The following is a 15038-nucleotide window of genomic DNA, read 5'->3' as shown; positions in this document are numbered from 1 at the left end:
GGAACAACAGTAGCAGGTGTGTAGCAGGATGAATAATAGCAGGTGTAGCAGGGGTAACATCCAGCAAGTATTTAGCAGGAGCAACTCTAGCAGGTGTGTAACAGGAGCAACAGTAGCAGGTGGGTAGCAGGAGCAACAGTAGCAGGTGTGTAGCAAGCAACAGTAGCAGGTGTGTAGCAGGAGCAACAGTAGCAAGTGTGTAGCAGGAGCAACAGTAGCAGGTGTGTAGCAGGAGCAACTCTAGAAGGTAACAGGTGTGTAGCACGAGCAAATGTAGCAGGTGTGTAGCAGGAGCACTTCTTGCAGATGTGTACCAGGCGCAACAGTAGCAGGCATGTGGCAGGAACAACAGTAGCAGGTGTGTAGCAAGAGCAACTCTAGCAGGTGTGTAGTAGGATCAACAGTAGAGGTGTATAGGATAAGCAACGGTAGCAGGTGTGTAGCAGGGTCAACAGTAACAGGTGTGTAGCAGGAAGAACAGTAGCAGGTGTGTAGCAGGATCAACAGTAGCAGCAGTAACAGGGTCCTCAGTAGCAGGTGTGTAGCAGAATCAACAGTAGCAGGTGTTTAGCAGGAGCAACATTAGCAGGTGTGTAGAAGGATCAACAGTAGCAGGTGTGTAGCAGGAACAAAAGTTGCAGGAGCACATCTAGCAGGTGTCTAGCAGGAGCAACAGTAGCAGCAGTAACAGGGTCCTCAGTAGCAGGTGTGTAGCAGAATCAACAGTAGCAGGTGTTTAGCAGGAGCAACATTAGCAGGTGTGTAGAAGGATCAACGGTAGCAGGTGTGTAGCAGGAACAAAAGTTGCAGGAGCACATCTAGCAGGTGTCTAGCAGGAGCAACAGTAGAAAGTGGTATTAGGAAAAACTTGTGAAGTAGGAACAGCTGAAAAAAAAGAGGAGCAACTGGCCCTGTTAAAGGAGCTGATTAAGTAACAACAGCATGAGAAGGAAGATACAAGAAATGCAACAAGAAAACAATCGTTTCAGAAATATTAAGAGACCAGAAACAGCAAGAAATGGAGCAAAAGCAGCAGGAGCAGCATCAGCAGCAGGAGCATCAGCAGCAGCAGCAGCAGCAGGAGCATCAGCATCAGCAGCAGCAGCAGGAGCATCAGCATCAGCAGCAGCAGCAGGTGCATCAGCAGCAGCAGCAGCAGCAGCAGGAGTAGTATTACCAGAAACGGCAGCAACAACAGCAGAGACGATCAGGTTGACGCCCACTACAAACTACCGTCAAGTTCCTCCTCCCATCGCTGCACACGGCCCCAGCTGGGTCCCGGCGTGCCGTGTGCAGAGGGTATTCTTGGCAATGGCCGCAGGGAAGGGGGCGGCTCCCCCAAGAAAACCTGCGGCGGGGCTGACTTGGTCCTCAATCGTAATAAGGCGAGGAGTCGAGAGGCAGTGTCCATCCGAGGAGGAAGCAGCAGCTAGCTAGCGAGCCTGTAGTGTTACCCGTGTGAAGGTAGGGGGGGTGTGTGGGGGCCTGTCTGGTATACCCCAAGACACTTACACTTGTGCTTCACCAGGCTTACATCTTTGTCCAGTGTATCGCACTCAACTTGCGGCGGTGTAGGCAGTAGTACCCGAGGCTTGTACACGCGTCGCTGGTGCTGTTTAGCGGCCACCTAAGCCCTGGTGGTGGTGTCGTTCGGGTGAGGGGCCACTCAGGACACAGGTGGCGCGCTGTGTTGTGTCCGATGAGAACACCCCCTTCATCACAGGAGACACAGCTGTGTACCGCAGCAGGCAGGTGCTGTGTTTGAGTGACAGGTACCAATGGTCCAGCAGCACCTGCATCCCTAGGCCCTCAAGAGGCACCTCCTGGCACCCAGGGCCATCCCCGTGTCTTCTTCAGGAACTTTAGCCCCAAAATTTTAATTCGTAAGCAACTCCCCCACCGAAGGTCAGGACTTGTACGGAAGTTTGCTCGAGTTGTGTGTGGGTCAGGCCCTGAGCAGCGAGGTCTGACAGGCCCTGAGCAGCGAGGTCTGACAGGCCCTGAGCAGCGAGGTCTGACAGGCCCTGAGCAGCGAGGTCTGACAGGCCCTGAGCAGCGAGGTCTGACAGGCCCTGAGCAGCGAGGTCTGACAGGCCCTGAGCAGCGAGGTCTGACAGGCCCTGAACAGCGAGGTCTGACAGGCCTGGAGCAGCGAGGTCTGACAGGCCCTGAGCAATAGAGTCTGACAGGTCCAGAGCAGCATAGTCTGTCAGTTCCTGAGCAGCATGGTCTGTCAGGCCCTGAACAGCATGGTCTGTCAGGCCCTGAACAGCATGGTCTGTCAGGCCCTGAACAGCATGGTCTGTCAGTTCCTGAGCAGCATGGTCTGTCAGTTCCAGAGCAGCATGGTCTGTCAGGCCCTGAGCAGCATGGTCTGTCAGGCCCTGAGCAGCATGGTCTGTCAGGCCCTGAGCAGCATGGTCTGTCAGGCCCTGAGCAACATGGTCTGTCAGGTCCTGAGCAGCGAGGTCTGACAGTTCCTGAGCAGCGAAGTCTGACAGTTCCTGAGCAGCGAAGTCTGACAGTTCCTGAGCAGCGAAGTCTGACAGTTCCTGAGCAGCGAAGTCTGACAGTTCCTGAGCAATAGGGTCTGACCAAAACTTAACAAAGCTGTTAACTGCCAGTGAGATCGAAGTTCAGTTTGAGTCCGATTTTACTGATGCTCAATTAGATTCATTTCTTTTATCAGAAGAAAATACACCACAGTGCATTTATTTTAAAGTTCTAATGTCTATATGTGTGTAAAGTCACATACACACGTTTGTGTGTATTGCTAGAGCCCTAATGTCAGCGTTCTGAATACGTTGAATTGGACACTTTTCCAGGGAGGATCTTCAACTATTATTCTTTACCAAGGTAGGGAAGGTGGCAAGAGGCCGGTTGTGTGTTGTTAATCACACGGAGAACCTCACCCATGCCGACCCCGACCCAAGAGGCACCTCGTCAACCCCATCCTGAGCGTCAGTCAGGCTCAAGGGGTCACGAAGGAGCGTCCACCGTATCTTCCCCCCACCCCACTCCACCTCCGCCACTCCATACTGAGGGTATTATAATACCCACGTGCCTCATTAGGCTTGTAATTACATCCTGGCTTGTAATTGGCTGGTGGAGAAGTTTGTAGACTGCAGCTTCAGTAAGGGATAGAGAGATGGTGGTGTTTTAATATTTCTGAAAATGGTGGTAATATTGTATTTCACCTGATCTCAGGAGATAACGAAGATACCACGATACTTTCCTGTACCACTGTGGTGAACTGTGACTCAATTGTACCACGGCTCTACGGGCATAACGTACCCATCTGTACCAAAGTGTTGTACGCTACGCCTACCTGTACATAATTAAGGTACACACTCCAACTCTGCAAAGGCTGAAATGGTACGCTGTACCTACTTCTTCACTGCTGCATAAAGCTACACTATGTCCATCTGCACCGTCTTAAGAGCTGTGCCGTCTTAAGTCCCTGTATCGCGAGGTACAATGGTACTCTGCCTCTATCATGAAGTGCGATGGTACAGCAAGCCTACAAAAACAAAAACCTTTATACACCGGTACAGTGAAAATACGTATACAAGCGGGTGTGGCGGTGTACACTGTACCGGTAACTAGGCACATGAACTGTGATCACTGATGACATACACAGTAGTGAGGTTTCAGAGCGCGATCAGAAGGTATAGCAGGTCGGAGTCAGTTCGTTGTTACCACAGTGTAATTTTCGACGTTAGTAAGGGTTCAGGTTGTTAGGAAGGGTGCCAGAGAGGGTGCTGCCGGACAGCGGGCCCGGAGCTGGCACTCGACTCATCCAGAAATAGCGGTGGCACTACGAGCCAAAATTAGCTTGTAGCTTGGTTGGCGAATGGAGGTGCCGGCTGCTCCTGCTCCGGTATTCCTTACCTCTCGCTGTCTCAACTACATTCTTTCTTTAATCTTTAAACAAACTCGCAATTAAAATAATGCAACTATCAACACAGGGCTAGCTGTAGGTTTTCATGTCAAACATACTTTTATATTCGTTTATCTGATTTTCCGGTTTATTATACTGAAGCGGTAGAGAGAGCCAGGTATATGGGTGCTGTAGTTAATTTGACAATTCATTCGCCTCTCTGAGATACTAATTAAGATATTTGTTTATGAAATACATCATTATTTGATATAACTGTGCACATACATAGTAGTGTCACATTTGTACCTGCAAATACACCTTTGCTCTTCATATATACATCAGGCTGTACATACACCTTGAAGAATACCCCACTTCTAGGTGTATATACACTGAAAGTTTACTTAAGTCTTTGACTACGTTTAACACAAAAGTGTTGTTTTTGGTTGCTAAGTAAAACTATTGTGGCGGCCTTAAACCTCTCGTGGTTGACAGGCCTTATGCCCAGCATCATAACATAGCCACGAACACAGAATATCTTTCTAAAATTAATTAATGAGCAAATCGAGTGAACGTTGGTGAACTCAACGGTTGTAGGCCCTCATGCCCATTGATCATTATTTCCAAAGTTATTTGCAACATTGATCTTTAATTCCAAGGTGATACATTCTTACCCCTGTGAATTCACACACACACAGGACTAAGCTGGAAAAAGTTCAGAGGTAAGACACTAGGCTAGTCCCAGAACTAAGAGGCTTGAGTTACGAAGAAAGGCTGCGTGAAATGCACCTCACGTCGCTGGAAGATAGGAGAGCTCGGTTAGACATGATCACCACCTATAAAATTCTAAGAGGAATTGACAGGGTAGATAAACAAAATTGTCTAACACTGGTGGTACGCAAACAAGGGGACACATGTGGAAACTGAGTACCCAAATGAGCCACAGGGCCGTTAGAAAGAACTTTGTCAGTGTCAGAGTAGTTACAGGTGGAATGCATTAAGCAGTGATGTGGTGGAGGCTGACTCCATACACAGTTTCAAGTGTAGATATGATAGAGCCCAATAGGCTCAGGAACCTGTACACCAGTTGATTGACAGTTGAGAGGCGGGACCAAAGAGCCAGCGCTCAACCCCCGTAAGCACACCTAGGTGAGTACACACACACTGGGTACAACAGCCGGTGAACTCTAAGAACTTTCACAGTAAACGTACAATTCTTTAAATTGAATATTTTACCTGATATGTAATACCCATTACTCAGCGAGCACCCGTCGCTTTTATCTATGATAATGAACTTTACACTAACAGCAAAATTTATAAATTTTTAATCTCGAGCACTAGCAAAATATGAACTGGGGTCATCACATGAACTCCAATTCAAATCTCTTACTGCTCTAAACTTCAGTGCTCAGTTTCAGGTTGTGAAATCCATTCACATTACACACACACACGTACTACAGAGTGAGAGGCTCATATACTTAAGACATTTCTCTCCCCAGGCCGACCACCGCCGCAGACATGCCATTCAAGCCTCCATCCACCCCAAAATGCCCCAAGTGCGAGAAGTCTGTATACCACGCCGAGGCGCGGGTGGTGGGCGACGTGTCCTTCCACAAGGAATGCTACAAGTGCAGTAAGTCATCAGTACTTTTCATTTTCTACACTGACACCTTACTATCGCAAATGTGGACACCCAACAAAGAGTGCTATTTGTACGTCGGCGTACATACACAGATTATTTACTGTAATGTTTGCACTCAGGACTGTTATCTAATTCATGGTTATTCAGTAAGCTGTTGTAATGGTTGCATTAAATCCCACACGGTTGATAGGCGTTTTGGCCAACACAAATGTAGGCTTGGTTTCAATTCCTTCAAGACATAAACAGCCATTTTATATAACAAGTAAATTACATTAAGCATTACTCAAATTTCGTCTATGACGAGCGCAGCGTGAAGGTGCTAAATAGTTACCCAGGTTCCACGCTTTCCTTTTATAATTACATACTTTAGATTCTATTAAATTTTCCTCAAATATAATAATAAGCTTATGTTACGTAGGTGTCCAACGCAACTAATGTAATACCTGTGCAACCTACCCCCAGGTATGTGCAATAAGATGCTGGATTCTACCAACTCCAACCTGCACGAGAATGTGCTCTACTGCAAGACCTGCCACGGCCGCAAGTTTGGTCCCAAGGGCTACGGCTTCGGCGGTGGCGCTGCTGGCCTCAGCATGGACACCGGCTCACACCTCGAGGAGTAAGTGTTCCTTCCCCATCACGTTCCTCACCATTGGTACCATTAGTGGAGCCTCGCTGCTCAGAGCCCACGACCCGCAAGGGCGCCCACGACCCCATCCCCAAGGGCGGGAGGTTGGGTCCTGCTCCCCGTGTAGCTCGTGCCTGTAGACACGGGGCTGGGCAGTCACCTCCGTCAAGGGCACCTCTTTTTCCTCATTGGGTGTAATGATTTATTTCATCAAATTTCACGGTTCATTAACCATAAATGTGTTGAGTGCACAGTTAGCTCCAGAGCTCAATGCTCATGTTTGGGTGCACAGTTAGTTCTGTGTTCGCAAACGCCAGTTTGTTGAAGAATTCAAATACAGTACTGTTATTAGTAATATTAAAATGGCCACGGGTGCTAGTTTAAAGAGAGCAGGCCGTTCTCATTGGCGTATGATGTGAAGTTGTTTAGTATAACCAGTAGCGTACCAGCTTAGGCAACCACCTAACTTACAAAAGCGCCGAGTCTATTATTCAGGCTTTCTTTTCGTGCAAGTTATGGTGCTTTAAATCCCAACCACTTGGGCTGGACGGTAGTGACGGTCTCGCTTTCAGCAGGTCGGCGTTCAGTCCCCGACCGTCCAAGTGGTTGGGCACCATTCCTTCCCCCCCCCCCCCCCGTCCCATCCCATATCCTTATCCTGACCCCTTCCCAGTGCTATATAGTCGTAATGGCTTGGCGAGTTCCCCCTGATAGTTCCCTTGGTGCTTTAAATTCACGAAAGCACATGTATTTAGACGCTAGGACTGTATCATTCACACTGCCGGGCATGAGGTGAGAACGGCTTATTGAGAGTACCAACTCCTAGGAAGATGTAGTTAGGACCAACTCCTAGGGAGGTGTAGTTAGGAACAACTCCTAGGGAGATGTAGTTAGGAAGGTGTTAGGAGCACTCCTAGGAAGCTGCAGTTAGGATCAACTCCCAGGAAGGTGTAGTTATGGGTAGCAAATCGTGAAGTATTAGTAATTATAATATATTTTTCTGAATCATTCTAGAGAGTTATCCTCCAATATCAGTTATGTTATGCGAAGGACTTATATGGAAAAAAATGCCCCAATTAATTAAATAAAACTAAACCAATGTCACCTAGACTTCAAAATGAGTCACCTAAAAATTAGTGAATGTGTTCCCGCTGTGACAAAACTGGTCGGTTAAAACACATCATCATCATCTACATTCTTCATTATACTAACACCTTTATTGCAAAATTTTCAAGTTCATTTTTATTTATTTTATTTATATTTGTTCCTTCACATCGAGCTTGTGTTTATGTTAATGTCCCTACTGAAAATGTGAACGATTTGTCTGACCGTTTCCATAATCATGAAGATGGAAGCCTAACCTGCAAAAAATTGTCATATGTTATACAATTTCTAATCTGACCACATGTTTTTTCCTTTCTGAGAAAATAGCTACTCATTCTTCACATTATTCTTATTATTTTTATTATCGATTCCGTCTTTAATTGGTTATTTTATTCCCTCTCAGTCAGAGGATAGAGGGCCTTCTCTTGCTTTTTGTTAACAATCATCAAGGTTATTTATACCTGTAAGACGAAACTTCTCAATTGGTTAAGTCACGTTCCGGTAATCGCTACCTGGAGTACACACTGGATGTACACTGGTACATGTAGTACACACTAAGTGTACACTGCTGCATGGAGTACACATGGCGATATATATATAGATATATATTCGATCACAAGTAGTCTTCACCAGTGTTAAAAGTAATCTTACGGACTCAAAAGAGACAGCTTAAATCATTAAAAAGAATGTAAATAAATAAATAAATATATATATACACAAAAACTGAGAAGACACTCTGTGGTAGCTGCCTCCGAGCTGCGATAACCAGTTGGGAAGTTTCCCTCACTGATAAAATACTGCCTCTCCAGGACGCTTCCAGCGACTCACGCTCTCTCCCCTTCCTCCCCTACAGAAAGAAGTAAAAGCTCCTCCTACGCCTCAATATACAGTCTTGAAAATTCAAAAGCGTAGAGCCCGACTGGTAACACGAGGATCTTAGTTAGTGCCTGGGATGAATGCTGTTGCCTTGGAGACTATTACGATTCAAATTGTCATTTTGAGGAATCAGATTTGTTTGATGGATTTCCTCTTTACTATTGCTAAACGCTCTCATTCTCTCTCTCTCTCTCGTCTCCACTGCTATGGTAACACCAGTGCACCAGCAATGAAAAAAACTATTGGATCGCAATGTTCGGAGCCTAAAATTGTGTGCATTGGCTTACTGTGACACAGTAACTGAAGCTATCAAGCCTGACTATGCAGCCCGCTTCATGCTTAAACGCTACGCTACGCTACACGCGGCTTCGGACTCTGCTACGCCTCTTATTAAACGCTATTTACGCTCAGTTTAGTTCGAAACGACTTCCTGTCAAGAGGGTGCTGACGAACAGGCACCATGACTCTCTGGTGATGTCAGACCTAGCTGACACAAGCTAACGCGTGTCACTAATAACTGTTGTAAAGCTGGCGTCAGCTGAGCAGCTGGAGCCCAGAGCACCTGACAACTCTGCTGACAGCCAGCTCTGACGCACCACAGAGTCGCTTGTCTACCGCTGCGCCTTCTTTGGGGAGACATCTTGGAGTACGATAAGTTGCTTCATGCTAAGTCACTAACAATGTGGGTGACAGACAACGGTTGATCTCATGACCAATAAAGCCTAGCCTCCCTCTCTCCTCGCCCCGCGGACCCCCGCAGGGGGAGCAATAGGCTATAACACTCCAAAAACAGCTCTCAGCCTTACTATTTGGTAAAGAAGCAGTTACAAATGGCATTCATTTAGGGTTTAAGTCACCCACTACGCTTATTATATTTATTTATGCTATGCTTAAAAGGCTTTATTTTTTTGCTTATAGTGCTAACTATTTTTATACGCTCAGTCGACGTTCCTATTGTAACCTCTGTGGAATATTTTTATAGGAAATATACGCTACAAAGAAATGAATTCTTGGGTTTCCTTCCAACATTCACCATATTGAGTGCAACTGTGAGCAGACCACAGGTTGTGAGGCCGCCTCTGTGACGAGGTGAGCCTCAGGGGGTGGCAAGCAGGACTGTCCTGCAGGGGGATAAACATGTGTGCCAGTGTTCGACTCCCACCTCCGGAACACTTACTGATGCTACCTAGATCTTAATAAACATTTTAACAACCACTACAAATCTATCTGTGCATGCTCCTCCTTGTAAGCAAAACGGGCATCGCTTGGCTCCAGTAGTTTGTCAGAGAGAATGCTCTGAAGAAGGTGGAAACGTAACAGCCATAACACTATACACGTGTCCAGTGTCAGAGTACAGGCCAGCTTGAGCTGCCTTGGTGCCTCTAGGTGTATGTAATGTTTATCCTTGTGGCTTATATATGGTTACTTGCCACTTACTAAACAATAGAGAAAGCCCTCTAACCTCTGATTTGCCCCGGAATCTTAAAGCTACGAAAGTACACAATGGAATCAGATGTTTTTTCTCTGTTCTAAAAAAACGTAAGAGATCTTGTTGACCTAAAAAGAATTTGTTGCAGGATTGGCCCTTCCTGTGCCCCCCCGGCACCTACCGTACCCTGTCTTATCTAGCTGTTTAGTATAGACCTACGTCTTAATTCAGTGTTACATTTCCACCTTCAAGAAGGCGGTGCCACAACAGTTAAATAATGTAATGATATGAGCACCTGATATAGCCCTACAAGCCACACAACAAGTTAAGACTACCAACGCCACTTTCTGCCTTAATAAGTCTGTATACAAAAGGTAGGCAATACATAATATATATATATATATATATATATATATATTATATATATATATATATGTATATATATATATATATATATACATATATATATATATATATATATATATATATATATATATATATATATATATATATATATATATATAATGAGAGTATACATCTTTAAATATGGCACAATTAATAGAATACTTATGTTGGGCAGTAAAAGTAATACAAACTAATAATGACATTTCATAGGACTAAATGGCATCATAGAAATAAGAGAAATCATGAGGCTGCCAGTAACTATAAGATGAAGCATAAGGACAAGTCAGGTGAGAAGCCGTGGTTGAGGCCCTCAAAGCCTCAGGGACCTTGAAGGTGTAAAAGGTAACAATTAACACAATAGGCGCTCTATAGAGCCACCTGAAATGAGTGCCACAAAGGTGAATCCTCAGGAATCCTCATGTTGTCCTCATAACAAACACTGGAGAATGTGTAGGGAATGTGGCGTATTGTGTGGAGCGTCTCACCGGTGGGAACACCATCCAACCATACCCCTACTACTACGAGTCTGACGCCTCCTGAACCTGTCTCTCTCTCTCTGGGCTTGTCTTCGGTGCAGGAGGAATGACTATGTGAAGCCCTACAAGCCGCCGCGAGCGGAAGCGGGCGAGGGGTGTCCGCGATGTGGGGGCAAGGTCTTCGCGGCTGAGCTTATGCTAGCCAAGGGCAAGGTAAGTCACTCTTATTTAACTTGAACGTGTCGCTCTAGCAGCTAAGTTACTGATAAGTTATACACATGTGTGTTATCCTACTTTTGGGTCTAATTTACTGGTGAAGTACACACACACACACACACACACACACACACACACACACACACACACACACACACACACACACACACACACACACACACACACACACACACACACACACACACACGTGCGCGAGTTCAATGCGTCTACCAAAGCTACTGTTAAGTTTCATTGCGGGTACTTTTTATTGGGTAAACTGCAGTGATATGTCACTCAGTTAACACTTCAGTGATAGAGTTGCCAGATATACCGAGAGCTGGTACAACACTACCTATACCGAGAGCTGGTACAACACTACCTATACCGAGAGCTGGTACAACACTACCTATACCGAGAGTTGGTACAACACTACCTATACCGAGAGCTGGTACAACACTACCTATACCGAGAGTTGGTACAACACTACCTATACCGAGAGCTGGTACAACACTACCTATACCGAGAGCTGGTACAACACTACCTATACCGAGAGCTGGTACAACACTGCCTATACCGAGAGCTGGTACAACACTACCTATACCGAGAGCTGGTACAACACTACCTATACCAAGAGCTGGTACAACACTACCTATACCAAGAGCTAGTACAACACTACCTATACCGAGAGCTGGTACAACACTACCTATACCAAGAGCTGGTACAACACTACCTATACCAAGAGCTGGTACAACACTACCTATACCGAGAGCTGGTACATCACTACCAGTCTAGTCAGGTGGTCTAGTGGAATAACTAGACCAGCTGACTAGACCAGACGATTAGATCAGCTGACTAGATCAGCTGACTATACACAGCTGACTAGACCACCTGACTAGACCACCTGACTAGACCACCTGACTGGTATTAAGAATATTTACAATTTTTGCTATGATGGTGTTGTTATAAGTTTTGTTGATGCCAGCAGTGTTACTGATGTTGTCAGTAACACTGCTGATGTTACTGATGTTGTCAGCAGTTTCGTTGATGTTGGAAGTATTCATATGGCTTCCTGCTGGCCGAGCGGTCACCCATACAGCGGCTGTCTTAACCTGAGTGCACCAGTGATCTATGTTGTCAGCCGTATAACTGTTCTCTTCTGTTGTTGTCAGCCGTATAACTGCTCTCTTCTGTTGTTGTCAGCCATATAACTGTTCTCTTCTGTTGTTGTCAGCCGTATAACTGTTCTCTTCTGTTGTTGTCAGCCGTATAACTGCTCTCTTCTGTTGTTGTCAGCCGTATAACTGCTCTCTTCTGTTGTTGTCAGCCGTATAACTGTTCTCTTCTGTTGTTGTCAGCCGTATAACTGCTCTCTTCTGTTGTTGTCAGCCGTATAACTGTTCTCTTCTGTTGTTGTCAGCCGTATAACTGTTCTCTTCTGTTGTTGTCAGCCGTATAACTGTTCTCTTCTGTTGTTGTCAGCCATATAACTGTTCTCTTCTGTTGTTGTCAGCCGTATAACTGTTCTCTTCTGTTGTTGTCAGCCGTATAACTGTTCTCTTCTGTTGTTGTCAGCCGTATAACTGTTCTCTTCTGTTGTCAGCCATATAACTGTTCTCTTCTGTTGTTGTCAGCCGTATAACTGTTCTCTTCTGTTGTTGTCAGCCGTATAACTGTTCTCTTCTGTTGTTGTCAGCCGTATAACTGTTCTCTTCTGTTGTTGTCAGCCATATAACTGTTCTCTTCTGTTGTTGTCAGCCGTATAACTGTTCTCTTCTGTTGTTGTCAGCCGTATAACTGTTCTCTTCTGTTGTTGTCAGCCGAATAACTTTCTCTTCTGTTGTTGTCAGCCGAATAACTGATGTACTCTGTTGTTGTCATCGATGTAACTGATCTATTCTGTTGATGTCAGCTGTATAGCTGATCTGTTGGTGTCAGCAATATAACTGATACATTCTGTTGCTGTCCAAATTTGCCAAATTGGTCCAAAATTGGCCACAAATACGACGATGTTAGACGTTCATTTCTACTCATGTTCGTTCTAAGTGTTGCCGTCAGTCGTTCACATTTGCTGCTGTGAGGCACTGAAACTGACAGTGCCATTAGCGCGGCTCGTCAGTCTAATTTACTGTCCTAACAGGGCCTAACAGGGGAGCTCCCGCCTTTCTTTCATCCCATGGACCTACAGTTATCTCAAAGGTGAGACTAGAAGGCACAATTTTCTCCTCTTTGAAGGTTAACTTCCACAGACTGTATGACGCCGGGTAGTTACGAGGTCCTAGTCCTCGCAGACTGTATGATGCCGGGTAGTTACGAGGTCCTAGTCCTCGCAGACTGTATGATGCCGGGTAGTTACGAGGTCCTAGTCCTCGCAGACTGTATGATGCCGGGTAGTTACGAGGTCCTAGTCCTCGCAGACTGTATGATGCCGGGTAGTTACGAGGTCCTATATAGTCCTCGCAGACTGTATGATGCCGGGTAGTTACGAGGTCCTAGTCCTCGCAAACAGCGAACCATTAACCGTTGCTGGTATCGTTATACGTCAAAATACGATGTACGTATTTTCTCGTACATACGTATACAACATGACGTACGTACAAAAATACGTACGTATACAAAATACGTACGTACGTATACAACATGATGGACTGCCAAGACCTGTCCTTAGTTGATATTTTGTGTACTGATTTCCAATACAAGTATAATTATGGTATTACTCAAGAACTCCGCGTCTTACACAAGCCAACCTCAAACAAAACCAGTCTCATGCGTAGTTGAATTTGAAACCAACATTCACTGCAGTTAGGAGACCGATTACTGGAGATAGATATTGAAGACTACAGCTAGAGACCATTACTGGAGTTAAGGACCGACCGCTGTAGTTAGATATCGACCATTATAGAGACTAACAATTAAAATTAGAGACCGACCATTACAGTTTGAGGTAAAACAACCTTCCCTCTAACAACTGTGGTTGGAGACCGACCAATACAGCGAGAGAACGACCAATACAGCTGGAGACCGACCAATACAGCTGGAGACCGACCAATACAGCTAGAGACCGACCAATACAGCTAGAGAACGACCAATACAGCTAGAGACCGACCAATACAGCTAGAGACCGACCAATACAGCTAGAGACCGACCAATACAGCTAGAGACCGACCAATATACCTAGAGACCGACCAATACAGCTAGAGAACGACCAATATAGCTAGAGACCGACCAATATAGCTAGAGACCGACCAATACAGCTAGAGACCGACCAATACAGCTAGAGACCGACCAATACAGCGAGAGACCAACCAATGCAGCTAGAGACCTACTAATATACCTAGAGACCGATTAATACAGCTAGAGACCGACCAATAATGCAGCTAGAGACCTACTAATATACCTAGAGACCGATTAATACGGCTAGAGACCAACCAATGCAGCTAGAGACCTACTAATATACCTAGAGACCGACTAATATAGTTAGAGACCGACTAATACTGCTAGAGACAGTCCATTGTAATAAGAGTTCTACCACTATAGCTAAAGCCTAACTACTGTAGTTAGAGACCGATGACCACATCTACAGTGTAGTCTGACCGTTTCATATAGAGACTGACAGCTCTCTACTCTACACAATGAGAAGTTTGAACAATAGTTGTCAGTTCTTAGAAAATAACGTTTCCTTTATTTATCGAAAATAATTCAGTTCACAGTTTGAAAATAAGACAACAACAACAATAATAAGAAAACCGACAGAAGCCGTGAGAGGGTTTCGAACCTATGGGCTTAGTACATCTGGGAACACCCAGCGTTAAGGTTCGAACCCTCATCATGGCTCCTGTGGATTTGTTCAATAATAATAATAATAATAATAATAATAATAATAATAATAATAATAATAATAATAATAATAATAAACTTGGCTACTGGTTGAAACCAAGCTGCCACATACATAAGGCGATCACAGTAACATCATGTATCTCTGAGAACCATTGGAGCAGGACCATGGGTATGGGACCCGCGTCCTGTGTAACTGACAGATGTTCAGACACATAAGCGCGGCTAGTGTCTCAGGTGATCCAGGACGATGGGTCGGACCCACTCTCCTGCTCCAAAGGTTTTCCCCCAAAGGTGAGAGCTTCCAAAGAGCCCGTCAGCAAGACCCTTGGACACGTCTGGTGGCCATGTATATAACTTGGGCACGTCTGGTGGCCATGTAAATAACTTGGGCACGTCTGGTGGCCATGTATATAACCTGGGCACTTCTGGTGGCCATGTATATAACCTGGGCACTTCTGGTGACCATGTACATAACTTGGGCACGTCTGGTGGAAATGTATATAACTTGGGCACGTCTGGTGGAAATGTATATAACTTGGGCACGTCTGGTG

General features: G+C 45.3%; 2 protein-coding genes across 4 annotated transcripts in view; one reads left to right on the top strand and one right to left on the bottom strand.

Annotated features, from left to right (window-relative positions):
- Positions 1–1306: 1306 nt before the first annotated feature.
- LOC123763964 (muscle LIM protein Mlp84B) overlaps positions 1307–15038 on the top strand; it is a 76339-nt gene continuing 62607 nt past the window's right edge. For all 3 annotated transcript variants that reach the window (XM_045751344.2, XM_045751343.2, XM_045751342.2), the window contains exons 1-4: positions 1307–1464; positions 5377–5510; positions 5982–6138; positions 10539–10650. In XM_045751344.2, coding sequence (XP_045607300.1) covers positions 5396–5510; positions 5982–6138; positions 10539–10650 — 384 coding nt within the window. In that variant the 5' untranslated portion in view covers positions 1307–1464; positions 5377–5395. The remainder of the gene's footprint in view (positions 1465–5376; positions 5511–5981; positions 6139–10538; positions 10651–15038) is intronic.
- LOC138367801 (uncharacterized) lies at positions 1863–2916 on the bottom strand. The gene is made up of 2 exons (XM_069329771.1): positions 2913–2916; positions 1863–2617 (listed from the first exon to the last, which is right to left on the bottom strand). The coding sequence occupies exons 1-2, from the start codon at positions 2914–2916 to the stop codon at positions 1863–1865; spliced, it is 759 nt and encodes a 252-aa protein (XP_069185872.1).

The sequence above is a fragment of the Procambarus clarkii genome, chromosome 23 (assembly GCF_040958095.1).
Source record: "Procambarus clarkii isolate CNS0578487 chromosome 23, FALCON_Pclarkii_2.0, whole genome shotgun sequence".
Lineage (NCBI taxonomy): Eukaryota > Metazoa > Arthropoda > Malacostraca > Decapoda > Cambaridae > Procambarus > Procambarus clarkii.
The sequence above is the reverse complement of the archived record's forward strand: the minus strand, read 5'-3'. Positions and strand labels throughout refer to the sequence as shown.